We start from the raw sequence: 17089 nt of genomic DNA, 5'->3' as shown, positions 1-17089 counted from the left end.
ATCCAGGATAATCTTACCTTTTGAAGGGCAGGTATTATAAATTCTGTATCGGTGTATTAAATTAGGTATTAAATACACTGATCCAGAATTTGTAGTACCTGCCTTTCAGAAGTATGCCAGTATGCCTTAAGTACCGGATTGCCTTACTTTTTCCATGTTTTCATTAGTGGGAATCCTATACCCACCCAAAAGTGAATAATAGCTGGTGACTTAACTATTTGGAAATGGTTCTGGTTGTGACCACAGTGTACTTGTTTCTCTTTGGGTAAGTTTTAAGAGAAATGCAGCCCTATTGCTTCTACTGACCCTCTGGCTGCGAACCAAGAGAGGGACCTGTATCAGCACACTTAAGTATTTGGACCAAAATGTACTGTTAACATGACAGCAGCTCCCTCATTTCTCTCAGTTAGTTACGGTGTTGGGAAAGCAAAGGGGGAAAGTTGTTGTTTAATACCAGAAAGGGGAGAAGTGGTCAGTACAACAGTTTTAACTGTAAGTTGCAATGAAAATTCACCTTACAGAAGTCCTCAAGTCCAGACTTTGTGTTGTTTTAAGAGAACTACTCAAAAACCAGAGTTAAAGTTATGGCCTTGGTGCAAAATTCTTCAGTAGTTTTTCTGTATTGTATATGTGGAAGAATGGTAGCTAGTCAGCTGCCCTTTCTGTTTTTACCATATGTAAGAATATGAACCCCATGACCTGAAAAACACTAATGTGTTGCTGAATGGACATCAGGTCCTTGACTACCCGTAGGTTGGTACTGACCCATAGCTGTGTAAGTTCGGTGCTACAGGTGGGAGATCAGCATTTCTGAAAATTAAATCCAGGGTGGCTAACGCATTTCCAAACAGATGGAACCTCTTTGAGATGCAGCTAATGATGACCTTTTTATGGAGCTACCAAGAAGAATGACAAGCTTGTGCTGAGAGACCCTGGAACTGAGCAAGTGGCTGCATGTGGACCCAGACAAGCAAGAGCAATACAGAAAGTTAAACAAACAAGAAACAGAGGTGTGCGGTTGTCTTTCTACCAGATCAAGGAGCTGAAACATCTGTCATGGGGCCAGGACCTTGACAACTAGTTTCCCCAAGGTAGGACATTTGTTAAGTATTGCAACTTCTGGTGCGATGTTATATGGGAAAGAGATAGTAGGTCATGGAGGAAGGAGACTATTCTGTTGACTCCATTCAGTGTGCCTGTTCTGTTCTCCGAAGATGAGGGTAGAATATAGAAAAGGCAAACAAAAGGCAACACACAAGATCCACAGACTAGTCTAATCCTGCTTTTTGCCTCACCAGGAGTAACAGAACAAGTTAATGACATTAAAGTGGGACTGATGATGTCTTCTAACCTGTTGCTGAGGTCAAAAGCATTAACTCCCACTGTGCAGAGGCAGAGAGAGTGGAAATGAGGTCACACAGTAAGTCAGTGACAGCAGTGGGGAGATGTTTCTTGACCCATCACCTGATTCTCTGTCCACCTGCCAGAGCTGCCTTCCTTAGTTAGTTTGCCACTGAAATCTGTATAAAAAGTGATGATAAGAGACATGGCTATTAATGAGCTTCATCTGTGATGAGGTGTGGGTGGGAGGAGTGTTGGGAAGATGGCTGGCTGCCTCCGGCTCCGGACATAGGATCTCATTTGACTCGTGCAAATTCCAAGAAAAGGACTCCGGCAAAAAATTGCCAAATTGTCATGACGACTGGAACTGTGGGGATAATTAGGTTGTGATTCAAACTATTTTCACTCTTGGCAGTTCTCATTTAGTTTCTCCTCTGCCGCGTTTGTACAACTCACTGGACAGCTTATATATTTGCCAGGCCTTCTATAAGCTTATCAAAACACGCAAAAAGCTATCTCAAAAAAGAAGATAATGACAGGTTCTGATCTGCAGTAGTTCTTTGCATCCATGTGGAATGGCTCAGAATAGGAGATAAGCAGAAGGTATGGTTGTCTCTCGTTTGGTTCTTTGAGTTGGTAAATAATGAAGCGATATGCAGGAATTGCATTGCTCTGCAACTGGGAGCTCAATTAAGGGTAAACATGGCTCACAGAGTGTGTTAGGGCTTCGCGGCTTTGACAGTGTAAATGTTGCAGGGTTGGGTCCCTACTTACATGGGTGCTCTTTGCCCAGTAGGGTTTGATCAAAGACCCTTTCAAGTTAGTGGAAAAAGACTTCTGACTTCAAGGAACCTGGTCACATCTGTGGTAGTGACCTCTAGATTTTGGAACCATTATCTGAAAACACTTTGGATCAAGGTCTAGTCTGCATCATGTAGAACTCCACTGAACTCAGCTGGGCTTTTGGGACTGCTGCAGTAATTACTGTGTGTTTCTAGGTACTTTGGGACTCCATGGGTCTTGCAGCCAGTTTTCCAAGCCACAGTGTCAGGCAGGGTGCTTTGGAAGAGCACATCCAAACAGTGAGGCCCAGTCATGATCCCAAACCCTATCTTGCTAGGCTCTATGTAGACACAGAACAAAACAAGTCCTTGCTTCAAAGAGCTTGCAGGCTAAATGCATGCTGTCCAGGCAGTGTTGCGCCTAGATCAGTTATCGCAACAGACAGCAGCCGAGGCTGTTCACGTGGAAGCTAATAAAACAGGCCATTGATCTTGCAGCTAGAATGTGTCATGCTGATGGGGAGATGTGGCTTTAAGTTACTTTTACTTCCATCCTTTCATTTAACTTAAAATGCGGTTCCAAAGTTTGCAGTTTTTGGCAGCAGCTCTTACTTGACTTAAAGACTTTTGCCTTTTCCATCCTCTAATTTTAAATCTTTCTCAATTAGCAATAATGCATTTTAATTAAAGTTCAATAGTTGTAAATAAAAGCAGACAAAATGCATTTGTGGGAGAAAAAGTGGCTGGTGGCATTTCAGGATGGTGGAGCTGCTTAGAATGAAAGCTGTATCACACCGTAATTAATTGATTCTAGATTACTCCTGTTGCATAATCATGTTCAGCCTGGGCTTGTCAATGCTGTGCGCTCTCTTGTCAGTTATTATCAAGCAACAGGGAGTCCAGGTGCACATGTAAACCGACTGGAGTGGGAAATGCTAGCTCCTTCCCTATCTCTGCTATTGCCTAAAACAAGACGTTGTTATTACAGTGGCATCTGCAGATCCCTGCTGAGACTGAATGCATACCGACAGACAGTCCTCGCCCCAGAGTGCTCACAGCCCTTATAACTGTTTGGTTCCAGCAGTTTAATAGGAAATAATTCTTATTTCCTGCATTTTAAGGAGCGTGGCAGGCTTTGCTTTCCAGCTTCCCAGCAGCACTGCAGCTTCCACTTGCGGTGGTCCAAAGTACCAGACCGGAGCGAGTCAGAGGGTAGGTTCCTGCACTTACCTGATCAGAGAGCATTCTGCAGCCGGGTGATTTCCCTGATGGGGGGGAAAAAGTGTTTCCTTCTGAAAATGTCACTTCTTTGATTCATTCTCCTTTGACCTGGGTGGGGGGTTTTGACACTAAGGCAGGCCCCCCCACTTTCCCTCCATAGAGGCTGCTTTTAAGACACTCCACTGCTGGGTCATGTCCTTGTCAGTCCTGAAGGAACAAGCCCATGGTGTGACAGATACAGTTCTCTACTGACCTGTGCCATTTGTTTTCCAGTGTTGCCTACATGAAGAGGGAAACTTGGCATGGCAGGGATGTGCTTCCTTGTGTTACAGGAAACCTTTAATGAAACGAGGCCTGGGGCAGTTGGAGACACCTATAAGGGAACCAGGCAAGAAAAAGCAAATGGTTCGTGAAGTGGCCCTAACAAGGCTCTGCGTACTCAAATGCTGCCACGCTCAGCTCACTGCTGCTTGGCTGTGCATGCCCCAAGGGCATTCCTTACGGATAACCTCCTGCATGGTCAGCATTCGTTATCAGATGTCACGCCAGGGAAATATGCTTTTGTGCTTGGGGCAAGGAAGAAAACAACCCCCAACTCTTAATAGCTGCACCTCCAGGGACACTCAGCAATCCCCACGGTAGCCACTTAATGACAGCAGATTGTGGAAGGTGGGAATGGGTAGAAGCCATGTGTTGAGGTGAGTACTTTTGAAATAGTGCTTCCTCCCTGCTCCTTTACAGGCATCCTGACATCCAAGGGAAGGCCAGTGGAAACATTTTGTGATCAGGCAAAATGGGGAAAAGCACAGCATACAGAGAACACTGCTCATGCCCGTGGGGAGGAGGAAGCTCTATCTCGTTTTCCGTGGCAACTAACTCATGTGGGCTGGATTTTCAAAGGTAACACGATGCTTAAAAATGCAGATAAGCTCTAAGGGGATTCCCAGATGATGGGAGTTAGAGCCTAGGTGCTTTGGGAACCCCCATAGGCACCTACATGCACCTTCAGTCTGGCATTTAAAAATGTCTTGTAGTCAAAGGGATTTACTGAGAGAATGTCAACACTGCAAATCAGAGGTGTGACTGCAGCTTACTTAGCTGCACCTGGGCTATTTTAGGCTGGTCTAGGTTCCAAGAGCTGCATAGCTGTAGTGGCACCGGAGGGTTTCCTTAGGGGCATTCTGCATCTTCTACTTCCTGATAATGCCTCTGCTTTTATGATCCCAGAGGCTTTAGTGTATTTTTTTGTTATGTGCCACAGGACCCTTTGCAGCCTTTGTTTCACCTTTATTGGAGAATCACTGCATGCACAGCCTTTCCTTATTGCCTTGGCTATAAATAAAATATAAATCTGCTGGTCTGGAGGATTCTTGTTTTTCTGTATTGATCCTGCTCATCTCTGTGAGCGCAGGCTTTTTTTCCTAAGACAAGAAACCTCAGTTTTTCTCACAGGTCAGACCTTGCTGCCTGAAAGGGAGTAGCGCAGATTTGATAATAGACTGCTTGTGACAAGGAGACACCTGTGTTTCAGTGCTTAGATGTTTATTAGCCTGGGCTGTAGTTGAACTCACCTCTTTAATTTTTCATCGCTTTTACTGCCTGCTGTAAAATTACACAAGAGCCTTGAGCAGCCTAAGTACTGGTTCATCTACACAGCCAGAACAAATGCCTCCTATTCAGCTCTTTGCCACTGAAATAAGCATTCAGAGTAAGTTAAGTCTAGACCTAATACTGGTACAGTTAGTTCCTGGTCCCAACAAAGCAGGGTGAGCAGGTGGAGAGGAGGGGGCTGCTTCCATTAGGAAATCAAACTTTCCCCTCCCTGATATTTTCCTCTCTGTAGTTGCTTTTCTGCCCCTGGAGGGGACAGTGTGTTATTTTTCTGTCTACATTTTCAGAGATAGGACAGGAAACAGAGAATATTGCTGAAAGCCTTAAAAGGAAATTGCTTTCTAATATCTGGTTATGCATGGGCCCTGGATACAGGCTATCAAGAACCAGCCAGCAACTTCACTCCTCATGCCTGCATCACATGCAACTGGGACTGGATGTGTGGAGCCTGCAGCTGTTTTTCTATGCAGGAGTTGGAGCGTGTAGGCTAGTTACGAAGGTGCCACCTTATTTCCACACCCCTCTGAGGCTGAAATGACTCTGACACGAGGGCTTGGCAGAGCTGGAGGGTTGTCTTCCACCCCTGCTGGGATGCAACCGCAGCACATCATTTTCAGCAGGCAGCTCTGGAACTAATTGGGGAAAGCACGTGTTATCAGAGAACTGAGCACATCAGAGAACAGCCTGGGTGTGAGAGTCCTTTATGCCAATCTACTGCACCAGGTGAGCTTTACACTCTGGGCTGCTGGTGCTTTTACAAGAGAAACACCCTGCTTGGTCACTTGTGGCACAGATGTTCACTGTGATTTAAGTATTCAGCTTTCCAGGGCAGGAGCCTGTACAGACAATACTTTATCCATTGGGGAAGACAAATAGTTTTCAGGGCAGACTGATCTTGTTAATGGCTAGTCCTGTTCTTTGCAGGCGTTAGCTATCTTTGTTGTACAGCTGGGCTCTATTTCACAGGCTCAATCAAGCAGGCTTTGGTCTAAAATTAAGTCCCTTGCCCCTCTCCCCCTTCTTCCTCAGCATTGCGCTTGCAGGTGGTTAAAACCCGGCAGAAAATCGGGCTCCCTCTGTCTCTCTCTGTGGTCCTGCTAGTTCTTAACAGAAGCTAAGTGGGCTCCAGCCCCTGATATTGGATAACCCCAGGAGTGCTATTCCACTTCATTTCCATAAGCCTCTACTTCAAGGAAGCTTGTTTTCCATCCCGTGGATAACTTCAGTCTCTCACCTGCTTGTTCATGAAGAAATAGATGACTGGATTGTAAACTCTGGCTGTTTTGGAGAAGTAGGAAGGGAGTGATGCTGAAGCTGGGTGGATGGGGATGTCTTTGTGGCAACCACCATAGCAAAGGTGGCATAGGGCAGCCAGCTGGTGAGAAAGGCCAGCACCGTAGCAATCACCATCTGTGTCATCTCCCGCTATGCTTGCTGAGTTGTCGTAGATCCTTTCTGTCATGCTGCAACCTACAGGCAACGTAAGGGAAAGAATCTATTCAGCAGGTCACTGTGCAGCACCGATATTTTAATGCAGTCTGAGAAAGTGGCCTGCAATGAGGGAAGAGCTTGCTGGATGAGCCAGGAGTGTGCAGCTACACCATTTGCTGGCTGCCTTGCCCTCCCTTCCTGGTCAGGGGCCTGGCTGACACCGTGTGATCACTCTATGCTCTTGTCACACCAAGTGCCATGAACATGGACACCCTTGTGGGCAACCTTAGCCAAGAGGTTTAGGACTGCATTGCCACGGAGATGCAAACAGTCCCGCGGCTTTGTGAGTGACAAGAACTGCAGGAGCAGGCAACGGCACTGAGAGGTGTCAACACACTTGGCAGCTTCTGCAGATCCAGCCTGTGCATCCTTAAAGGAATGAGGCTGCAGCCACAAATCACAGGGTGCAAATGTGGAAGCCAGCCTGTGCAAATCAGACATTAGCCTGCATCATATGATCACAGATTCAAATGCAGCCTTGTGGAGTGAATTTAGTTGCAAACTCCATGATGGAGAACAGTTGTAGCCTGACATGAGAGAGAATCTAACTGGAGATGTCTCAGGAGTGCTGTCTTCTCTGCATGCTTGTCTGGCATTTCAAACTGGAGCTGCTCTGGGTGAGCTGACTGGCACTGCTGAAATCTCTTTTTACTTACGGCCCGTAGCATCACCAGCAGATTGGTGTAGGAGAAGAGGATTATACTGAGAGGCAGCACAAAGCAGGTAACAAACAAGGCCGTGATGTAGTTATTGTTGTTGCTGCCGCCAGCGTACCAGTTGGGACTGCAGGAGGTTCTCAGACCTGGAAAAGCACATTTTGAAGCAATGCTGGGATAATTCTGCCGTGGCAGAGTCAAGAACAGAAATACCGTGTGCTGTTCCTACTGACCTGGGCCAGTGTACATAAGGAGCACTCCAGAGTCCAGCCAGATGACAAGAACAACGATGGTGGTATCATCCATTATGGATTCTGCCTGGCAGAATCATTCCTAATCTATACCATGAGGAAGCATATTGATAAAGTTACATGAAATTTCTAAATGAACAGGTTTTGGATAGGTTTGCTTTGGGTTTCAACCAGGATAGGAGGCCAATGAAGACATAGTGGGCGTGTCTACACATTCATTAATGCACCATAGGTACTGCGCATTCAGTGTTGGGTTAACCAAGTATTAATTCAATGTGCAGTAACTTGTGCTACTGCGCAGTAGCGTTAGTGCATGTTTTTTTATTTTGACATTTAGGATTAACCTAATAACACTGTGCAGTAGAGTGTTAGCACAGTTTCTGCCCAGCATGTGCCTGCGCGGTGTTATTAGGCCACTGTGCAGTAAGCATCTTGTGTAGACGCGCCCAGTGACTGCATTCAGGAGAGCGTTCTGCTGCTCCATAACTCACGTTGGCTATTAAGCCTGCGCACAAGAAAATGGATTCACTGTGAAGCAGCAAACTTATAGAGCGTTATCTCTGAATGAGACATTAATGAGCAAAGACCTAACGCTGCCTCATGTGCAAAGCCAATCTTGAAATCTTGCATCCCAGCACAAGGAAGCTGCAGGCGTGAATGCTGCTAAGGGTGCGTCTCCCATACCTTCAGGTACATAGCTGCTCCAGGCAAGGCTTGGTGGGACTGTCCGGAGAAGTGACCAAATCCAAGTGAAGGCACAGCCCATCAGTGCATGTTTTTGCTGAAATCTCCACTGGGTTTGCAAATCACGCTGTATCTTTCAAAGGCCAGGATTGCCGGGGACCAGAGCCCCATGATTCCTGTGAGAGACCACTGAGACTTATATCTTGGGGGTGGCATTTTGAATGGCTGTACTGTTGAATGCGGAAGCAGACTCCTTGCCCTAGCTAGGACCTAAAACACCAGACTTTCCTAAGCTAGGCTACTCTGTCTGCCTAATGAGAGTTGTATCGAGTGAATCATTCTGCAAGCAGCTGTTTTGCAGATGTTGTAACAGAAATTTCAAGCAAATAGGCAAAACCACCAAGGTGAAAAGCATCCATGATGTCACGGTCTAAGTCTACTTGTACTGTGACTGTTCCTATGAGCCCCAAGTATTTCTGGTTTATTAAACTTTCCATGCATTAATTTAGACTTGGCCAAATAGCTACCACGTAGTTCTCAGGACAATTTCCATTTAATAGGACAATTTTCAGGTTTCTAATTGGAGTTTAACAGTCCTGTGTCATGATATCATATGAACATTATTGATTCAGAAAACGCAGGAAGAGGATCCAAATTGCATTTTCCTCTCCTTGGAGCATTGCCTAATGTCATTAGGCTTTGTGCACTGTTACCCACACTCACAGAAATATTTTTTAATGGCATAAAACCAGACAGTGGAATGGCAGCTGAGCACCCTGCCCTCCCGCCCCCACTGCCTGTGTTTCAGTGCTCCCTGCTCCTGTACCAACACCATTGCTGACCTGAAAAACCCTCTCTGCTGATCACAGCTGCCACACATGGGAGCTCATCTAGCCGTTTTTGTACTGATACGATCACCAAAACCTGGATTTCTGACTGCTCCAGCATCTCCGCCGGGAAGTGTCCACTGTTAGCAATTGTAAACAGCAAGACACATGGGGTTGTAATAAATGACTCTGCCATTCCTGTTCAAGTGCAGCTCAAGGCTGGGAACGTTCTCAGATGTCCCTTCTCGCTATCCTCTGCTGTAAGGAAAGGACTTATAATTTCACACTGTGAATAAAAGCCTTGGCTTTACTCTGTGGCTTGGGAAGACTCAAGGAGCCATTTGGTAGCCCAGGCCATAGATGTGCCATGGTTCTAGCTATCGACTGTGGTCTTAAAGCCTGCGGCTATGGACTGTGGTGTTAGAGGAGGCACATTACAGAAGGCAGTGTGTGGTCTCTGAGACCAGCCAGCTGAGCTCTGCAGGGAAACATTCTTACCTGTTACGGAGACCATGAAGCCTTCGAACTCGCACAACTTTTTGCCAAGCATGAAGAAGCCACTGATGTTGTTGGAGAAGCTGACAGTGCTTCCAAACAGTGTCACTAGGAGGTCAGCCACCGCCAGGTTCACTAGGATGTAGTTCAGAGGAGACCTGAGCTTCTTGTACCTTATGGAAACTATTATGACCAGCCCATTCACAAAGGAGGCAGAAATCACCATCATGCCCATAAACACAGCAACCGACATGTAGATGCTTCTGGGGGCCGGGTGGGGCCACTGGGGACCATCAAAGGGGCCTGGGGTACCACATCTTGGCAGCCCCGGAGATGTTAAAGATGTACATGCCCTGCCCAGGGATGGAAACCAGACACCCACAACAACACAAGCTGAGCTGAAAGGACAGTGAACCCTCTTTATAATGCAGAGGGGCTTAAGCTTTCCCCCCCTAACACCCAGCCCTGCTCCCCCCACAAGTGGATCTTTGTATTTAAACATCTCTAAGCTCTTTTTTAATCTAGAAGTGGGTTTTTGCATTTTTTTTAAATCTGCTTTTACTCAGAAGAGGATAGAGCGTTACTTGCACTCTGATGGGCAAAACCAAACCATTTAATTGAATAGCTTTTTATTCTAGATGCTGGAAGGAGGGTGTTTGGGGGTGTGGGGAGGGTTGGGGTTTTTTGGTCTTTCCCCAGTGCTGTAGCACAAAGGCTGCCAACACAGTGCACCTTGAGCCAAGGCATCATCACTGTTGTGTTTTGAGGTGTCCGGCTTGTAACTGCTGCCCTGCCCGGGTATGTGCACGGTGACTTGGACATAACATGCATGTTAAGCAGTGGTTTGGCTCTGAGTGCAGCACTGGCGAAGCATAATGTTAGCAATTATTTTACATCCACTAGCACCCAGCGGCCTGGAGCCCATGTACATGATACTAACGCAAGGTCCCGGCACCAACAGACAAGAGCAAGGCAAACCTAGTGACAGTGGGTGGATAAGCTCAGGAGTAGTTTGGGGTGGGAGGGCAGCGTGCAGGGACAGTGGCCAAGGATATGATACAGGGTTTTGTGTGCTCACAGCCGTAGAGCCCTGGCTCTTTGCACACCTGTGACACACTATGGTCAAGTGAGAGGGTAGCTGCCAAAACTTCTTGGACAGACCAGGGACAGGGACTAGGGGTTGGGCCGGGCTGTTTATTAATGAAACTTCGGGGAGGTTTTCAGGGGCTGCTAGGGGACGGAACAGCAACCCCGTTGCCAGCGAGTGCCACTGGGGGCTCAGGGCCCTACCCTGCATTTGAAACTCTTCACCTTTATCATCTTGTAAAAGAGCATGACATGCCCTGGGCAGGCCCTGGGAACAGTCTTGAGCACGCCAGGAAGGCAGGCATGCCCCTGGTTTCATACCCTCCCCCAGTATTACACGGCTGTGGCAATGCACCTTTGGCGCCTGCTACTTTAAAGGGGGGGAAGCAGGCAGTCGGCAGGTGCTTGATTACGGTGGTGATATTAGAGTCCAGCGCTCAGGGCTGGGGCAGCAGTTTGCTGGCAGCTGCTGAGGGAGTAACATCACCCGGCTGAGCTACTGCTCCTGAAACATCTTGGAGGTAAGGCTGGGGCTGTGGGAATGGAGAAGGCCCCATGGTCCTGGGCATGACTGAAAACTGCACACCGCCAGGAAAGGGTGGCCTGGTGGGGCTGAACAGCCTTCAGAAATGCCAGGCCAGTGACCTACCTGGTGTAAGGCGGGTAGGGGCACCTTAACCCTAAGCCCCACCAACTGGTGGGTAGTGTAGAGAGTTGTAGTAGGGGCCAGGCATGCTTATAGGGAAGCACCTGAGCCCAGCAGGGGTGTGAGACCTCGGAGACCCCAAAGGAGGTAGAGTTATGTGAGTAGTGTGAGGGCCCGCACAGAGTAGGGTGCAACTTGGGCACCTGAAGGACTGTGCTAGTGGGGCGCAAAGTAGGGCTCTGAGGGCGGCTCGAAGGGCAGTACATGGGCCACCCCCAAGAATGAGAGTGTGAAGCTAGTTGCCTGGTGAGGGGCTAGGGACAGAAGCAGCCCAGCGTTTGACACAAGGTTACGCCAGGTTGCTGCGTGTATAGTGCCAGTGTGAGTAGCAAAGCCTGAAGGCCTGAGAGGGCCAAGGTCGCTCGAGAGGAGCAAGGCCAGTGGCGTATGGCTCAGTGATGGTATAATGCTAGAGGTCTCTGTGAGAGGGAGGCAGCGTGAGCGAGCATGTGTGAAAGAGGCCAGCAAAGGACTGAGTTTGCTCCGGCCTCAGACCGGGGAGCAATACCAATCCGGATGCCGTCTGCAAGGCGAGTGTGGAGGGAAGGTTAGGAGCCCGTTCAGGTGCCTTGTATCAAAGCAGCCTGTGGGATCCCTTGACGAGTACACATCAAACTCAGTGCAGAAGCTGCTTGTAATTTTTATTATTTCTTTTTAAAAAGACAAAAATCAAACCTGGTACATGAATACAATACATGCTCTCCCCAGCTGCTTAAATTAACTCCAAAAATAATATTAACCTTTGACATTACAATGGAGTATCACTACAAACAGACGATTGCCATTAAAACCCCAGCCAGCCAGCCAGCCCCTGCAGCATCAGCCAGTTTTACTATACGAGTCGTGAGCTAAGTATCATCCCTGTGCTCAGAAGGACCATGGGGATCGCGGGTCAGAATAAGCAGGGGTCACACACAAGAAAATTACTAAAAAAAACCCCACCCTCGAGTGTATCCTAGGCACAGCTAGATTTATTCCAAGGTCCTCGCTGGTGAACTGTAGTAGTATCTGAAGCTGCTCTTAGACCAAGACAGGCTTTGGATTAAAAGCTGAGAGGCAGACACTTGGGGAAAGGTTTGGCGCAGTATTAGTGCCCGTGTAGTCTGTCAGTTGTTTAAAAACAACAACAGGCTTGCTGCAAAAATCCAGTAGCCATTGGTTTTATTGAGCTGACTGCAGCCTCGCTGAGAGTAAGCTGTGGCAGTTTGGAAAAGAAAAGGCCCATCTGTTAGAAACCGCAGTGCATTTGGGTCAGTCATGTAAACATAAGACACCCGCATCTTTCATTGCAGCTTATCGTATTCTAAGCGCCATCGAGATGCACCCGACGCAGTGTTATTTCCAGGTGCGCAGCTCACCAGGGCAGTGTGGCATCGTGTACGTGCAGCTCTGCAACCCGGATCGCTCCCCCTTGCAAGGAAAGGTGGCTGAGCACCATGCTGAGAGGTAAGTGCCGCTGCCGGCTTACTGTTGGGCCTCTGTAAGCAGCTGGGAAGATGCATGCTGGGTTATGCTCATTACCATGGAAGGGCTCGCTGAGGAAAGAGGCTTTCTTTAGAGAACGCCAGGGGATATTCAGCAGGTCTCACATGCAGAGCAACTGCTTCCTGTTGCTAAAAAAAGAAGAGCGAGTGCTTGCACTCCCCTCCCTAAGTGGCACCTCTGAAAGCAGGATGGTCATTCCTGGGGTGGGTCGAGCTGCTCAGCTTGTTCTGATCTCAGCCCCTTGGAACTGCCACTTTCAACCTTCCCATTCCATTAAAGGTGGCTTTAATCTCAGCGCTCACTCCCCAAACAACTGTGCAGAAATGAGTCCTTGGTCATTGTGTAGCCTTGAGCTGACCAGGGAATTAGTAAAGGTGTCACTGCTCCTCTGAGTATCCTGGCAAGCCTAGCGCTCAGTCACCAGAAGGACTGGAAAGAGTGTTTTAGCATGTCAGGGGTGTTCTCCCTATGCCTGAAGAAGGGTGTTTGTGCCCAAAAGCTTGCAAAGAAACAATTTTCCCAACTATTTACTTGGTCTAATGAAAGATACCGCATTGACCCAAAGAACCTTGTCTGCCTTTTAGCATGTTAGAAATAAAGCCACCCTGCAACACCACCAGCAGAGCACTCTTGCCTCGCACCGTGCGCCTGGTACTGGTGCTGTAGAAACCCCTGGAAATGACTACGGCCTTGCAGGAGCTCCAAGCACCCAGGGCTCTTCCCGTCTGTTAGCCAGAGCCCTGCCTGTGCAGCGCTTTGAATTTCCAGAGTTTGCAGCACCCTGGTGAGGTAGATCACTGTCCCCTTTCTACAGCTGGGGAGGCCGGTGGAGGCCAAGGAGTTGCATGGTTCTGCCCAGGGCCACACAGCGAGAGCTGAGATTAAACTGGAGACATTCCTCACTCCCAATTCTAAGTGCTGTCTGCTAATGACTGCTACCTCTTGGCTTGAATTTCACACCTTATTGTCTGCCACTGTGGGAGCTTCTTGGTTGCTTAATTCATCTTCTCCTGCCATTCATTTCCCACATGGGTTCATAAGCCTCTGTGACCTCATTCCTTGCACCAGCTGCTAATTGCAACATAACAAAGGAGCCCGACTTTAGCGCTCTACCGGGGGCCAGCGCGCCTTGGAAAACAACCCAAAGGAAGCAACTGAATAATGTTCCTTAGTGATACACCTGGGACATCCCCTCCTTGTCCTGTTACAAGCCAGGAGCCAGAGCCTGCCCTCTTCTCACCTGGGTTGCCCCGCTGACCCCCAGGGAATCACTCATCCGTAGACAAGCAGGCAGGTTTTGGCTCTCAGCTCTGCAACTGGCAAAGGAAACATTTTCTAGTTAAAACGGTAGGCTGCTGTTGCTGTGACCAGAAAGAAAACACCGATCAATCTGATAGCCTCAAAGGAGGCAAAAGTCTGTGTCCTGTTCATTTGGTCATCCAAACATTGGAGCGGGCAGGACGTGGCGTAGTGGACTGAGTTTGTGTAATCACTGTGCAGAGAGGGTGAGACTGGAGAGCTGAGCCTTTACACATGACCTTTTTTTCCCTTTTTATTGTGGATTCTATTTAGAAATATTAACAAATCTGACAAAAGTACACAGGTAGGTAATACTGCAATACAAAAGTCTGGTAGGATGCAGGTTCAGGACAATTTCTGCAGCCTTCACATGGTAGCAAAACATTGGTATCAAACATTTAACAAGTCCTTGCATGACAACCACCACCGTGCATGCAGCGTGTGTATACATATATATACAGTCCAGTTAAAAAAGACGTCAATACAAAAAAAGAAAGACTCCACGCGTTCGGTCCTGCTCCGCTGTAGGCATAAACCAGCATTATGGCACATAGGTGCTGAAACAAAGGGCACATTTAAAACAGCCTGGTGGGAAAGGGAGGTTTGCCAATTATTCTGGGCCACTCATAGAGCCTTTTTTATTAGAGGCACTAAGTACGCAGTGTCTGTGCCCTCAAATGGGATCTACAGGGGAGTGGTGGGGAAAGCGGGCCCTGACTACCCTGCTGGGACTATAGGGTGGGGGAAGAGAGCAAAGTTTTAAGATAATCTAATTCGACACACTGTTGGCATGCCAATCCAGTTCATGCATATCTGTATAATGAACTACACATAATTTATTGTTACAATGACCTTTTGAATGGTTGCCCCTCATTAAACAAGGTTTAGCCTCATTATAATGGGAAAAAATAACACTCAGTCTAAAGAACACCTGAACTGCAGACTGGGATGTTCAGCACACAAGGCCATGTTTGGGACCTAATGGAAAGGGGAGAGCGAATGTAAGGATGGACATTTCCAAGGATTCTGACAACAGGCGACACATTGAGCTCATCTGGGACTTTGTGCTTGCTTGGAAGACCTGTGCCGGGGTCAGGAAGCAGAACCAGCTAGAGTTAATGAACAGCAGAGTCAGTGCACAGCACGGGGGCCAGCAGAGGGGTTTGGGTCAGAACCGCTGCTGGATGCAGTCTCAGACCAGCTCTGCGATGGGAGATCCTGACACTAAATGGATGGTCGGGGCTGCAGTGGGGATTTGATCTGGCTCCTACAAAGATCCCATTTATTTCTACAGTGCCGAATCCGGGGCCTAGTTCTTTTGATGCTGACTGAAGCTAGCATGGAGGCAAAGAAGAGCACTGCAGAGCGGAGCAGGTGGGTGCCCTATGTGCTGTTTGCCCTGGTAAAGACTGAATAAAAGGAAAAGACCAAGCTGCATTTTCTGCCTTCTGGGACTGCGCAATTCTCCCTGGTCTCAGCCATGTACAAAGACAGGATTGGGCCCAGGGACTCTTCAGCCTACAAGCCTAACCCCCCTCACACACCTAGCCGGTGGCAAGGCTTCTGTCCTGTCTTCACTGTCTCCATGCCGAAAGGAATACACAAACTAATACTAACGTTGGACAGGAAACTTCAGAGAAGCACAGTCTTGTTCAACCCCAGCTGTTTAGCTCCCAGGAGAAAAGGAAGAGCCATGGTTTCTCTGACATAGCAGCTGTGTGGAAGCGCAGTGTGGAGTTCAACTGTCTGTAGAGGAGCAGCCGTCAGTGCTAGAACAGACCGGGCTGTCATGTTTGGAAATTTAAAAGGATCAAAAATAGTAAATGCAAAACCGTGTATTATTTCTGAGGAGGCTGCAAGGGCCTCTGCCGTTCCTAGGTGGACACTGCCCAGCCTCACTGCACAGCCCTTTCAGCCTGCTGGCGTGCTGGGTGCAGGTTGTCAGCCAGGACAAGCGTCCCGTTTCCAAGAGAAAAGCAGAGAGGCCTCTTGAGCGCAGAGAACATGAGCACCCCGGAAGGAGAGGTTTAAATGCATAAAGACTCGTTAGGCCCAAACCACAGAAAGTGACAAACAACCAGAAACGTGGCACAAATCGCCTTAGTAAAATAGTTCCATGTTTAATAAATAATGCCTTTTGCTCATATTAGCTACACACACAAAGTGATGCATTCATTTTGCCACTGAATTGCAAGGCAGCAAGAAGATAATCCAGTATATCAAATAGTTAGAAACAAGTCAGGATTCTAGTGCATGCAGGCTTTGTGTCGTCTCACACCGTGGGTGTGTGTCAGGTGTGTGTTGGAGAGCGTAGGTGCTTAGAGGCATCCTGAAGAAAACCCTAGGGACAGAACCCACTGAACAGAGAAAATCAATGTTGTCTCGTTCACTGGTCTTTCCCTGCAGTCTGGCCATCGATGGGATTTGCCAAGCCGCTCCTTGCTGGCTTGGTATCGCCATCCCTTTTAGCAGAGTAAGTAAACTCTAAGTCCGAAGGCATGAATTGTTCCTGGTTCAGGTTGCGAGAGCTCTGCTATTCTCCGCGAGGTCTCTGGCCTGTGCTCGGGGTCAGTCGCTGAGGACGGCCCCTGGCAGCTCGTTCGTTAGCGTGTGCCAGCGCTCTATTTTCTTGTCCTTGTTTTTCAGGCAGTCGAACCAGTGCTTCAGCCTCTCGCCTTTGGCGTTAATTCCTAACACAACTCCACCTTAACAGAAAGGGACACGCGACGTCAGCTCGGCTGGTGAAGTAAGCCAAGTGGTGCCAGCAGAGAGGCAGACAAGTCTAACACTGCTGTGCTACCAACTGCCTCCAGCCAGCGCTACGCGGCCGGATGCTGCAAACCTGCTCCAGCTAGCAGGATGCGTTTGGAAACAGCCGGCTCGGACGGGTGAGTGTGAGGGGGGCTGTGCTGCTCTATCCCACACACAGCAGGGGAGACACGCAGCCCTGCAGGATGCCCAGCTCCTCCTAAGGCTGACCTGTGGGCAGCCCAGAGAGGGAGAGCTTGGAGATGGCTGCTGGCCTAGTCAGGAGCAGTGTCTAGCCTGGACCTTTGCTGCTCTGGGGTAGAAATTTCTGTGCTGGGCAGGGGGCAGGGGCTCGGCTCCAGAAGGCACCGGAGGGGGCTCCTGGAGCCTGGTGGTTGCAGCACTG

General features: G+C 48.4%; 2 protein-coding genes and 1 pseudogene across 2 annotated transcripts in view; 1 reads left to right on the top strand and 2 right to left on the bottom strand.

Moving 5' to 3' along the window:
* TEX14 (testis expressed 14, intercellular bridge forming factor) overlaps nucleotides 1-17089 on the top strand; it is an 85665-nt gene that overhangs the window by 53981 nt on the left and 14595 nt on the right. Inside the window, exons 32-37 of the transcript XR_009456453.1 lie at nucleotides 852-1091; nucleotides 3245-3335; nucleotides 3618-3982; nucleotides 4086-4244; nucleotides 12444-12597; nucleotides 16582-16823. The gene's annotated coding sequence lies outside the window, so the exon portion shown is untranslated. The remainder of the gene's footprint in view (nucleotides 1-851; nucleotides 1092-3244; nucleotides 3336-3617; nucleotides 3983-4085; nucleotides 4245-12443; nucleotides 12598-16581; nucleotides 16824-17089) is intronic.
* Nucleotides 6178-12589, bottom strand: LOC102559518 (pinopsin-like; annotated as a pseudogene).
* Nucleotides 11776-17089, bottom strand: part of DOC2B (double C2 domain beta) — a 65489-nt gene continuing 60175 nt past the window's right edge. Inside the window, exon 9 of the mRNA XM_059717017.1 lies at nucleotides 11776-16640. Coding sequence (XP_059573000.1) covers nucleotides 16504-16640 — 137 coding nt within the window. The 3' untranslated portion in view covers nucleotides 11776-16503. The remainder of the gene's footprint in view (nucleotides 16641-17089) is intronic.

The sequence above is a fragment of the Alligator mississippiensis genome, chromosome 14, assembly GCF_030867095.1.
Source record: "Alligator mississippiensis isolate rAllMis1 chromosome 14, rAllMis1, whole genome shotgun sequence".
NCBI lineage: Eukaryota > Metazoa > Chordata > Crocodylia > Alligatoridae > Alligator > Alligator mississippiensis.
The sequence above is the reverse complement of the archived record's forward strand: the minus strand, read 5'-3'. Positions and strand labels throughout refer to the sequence as shown.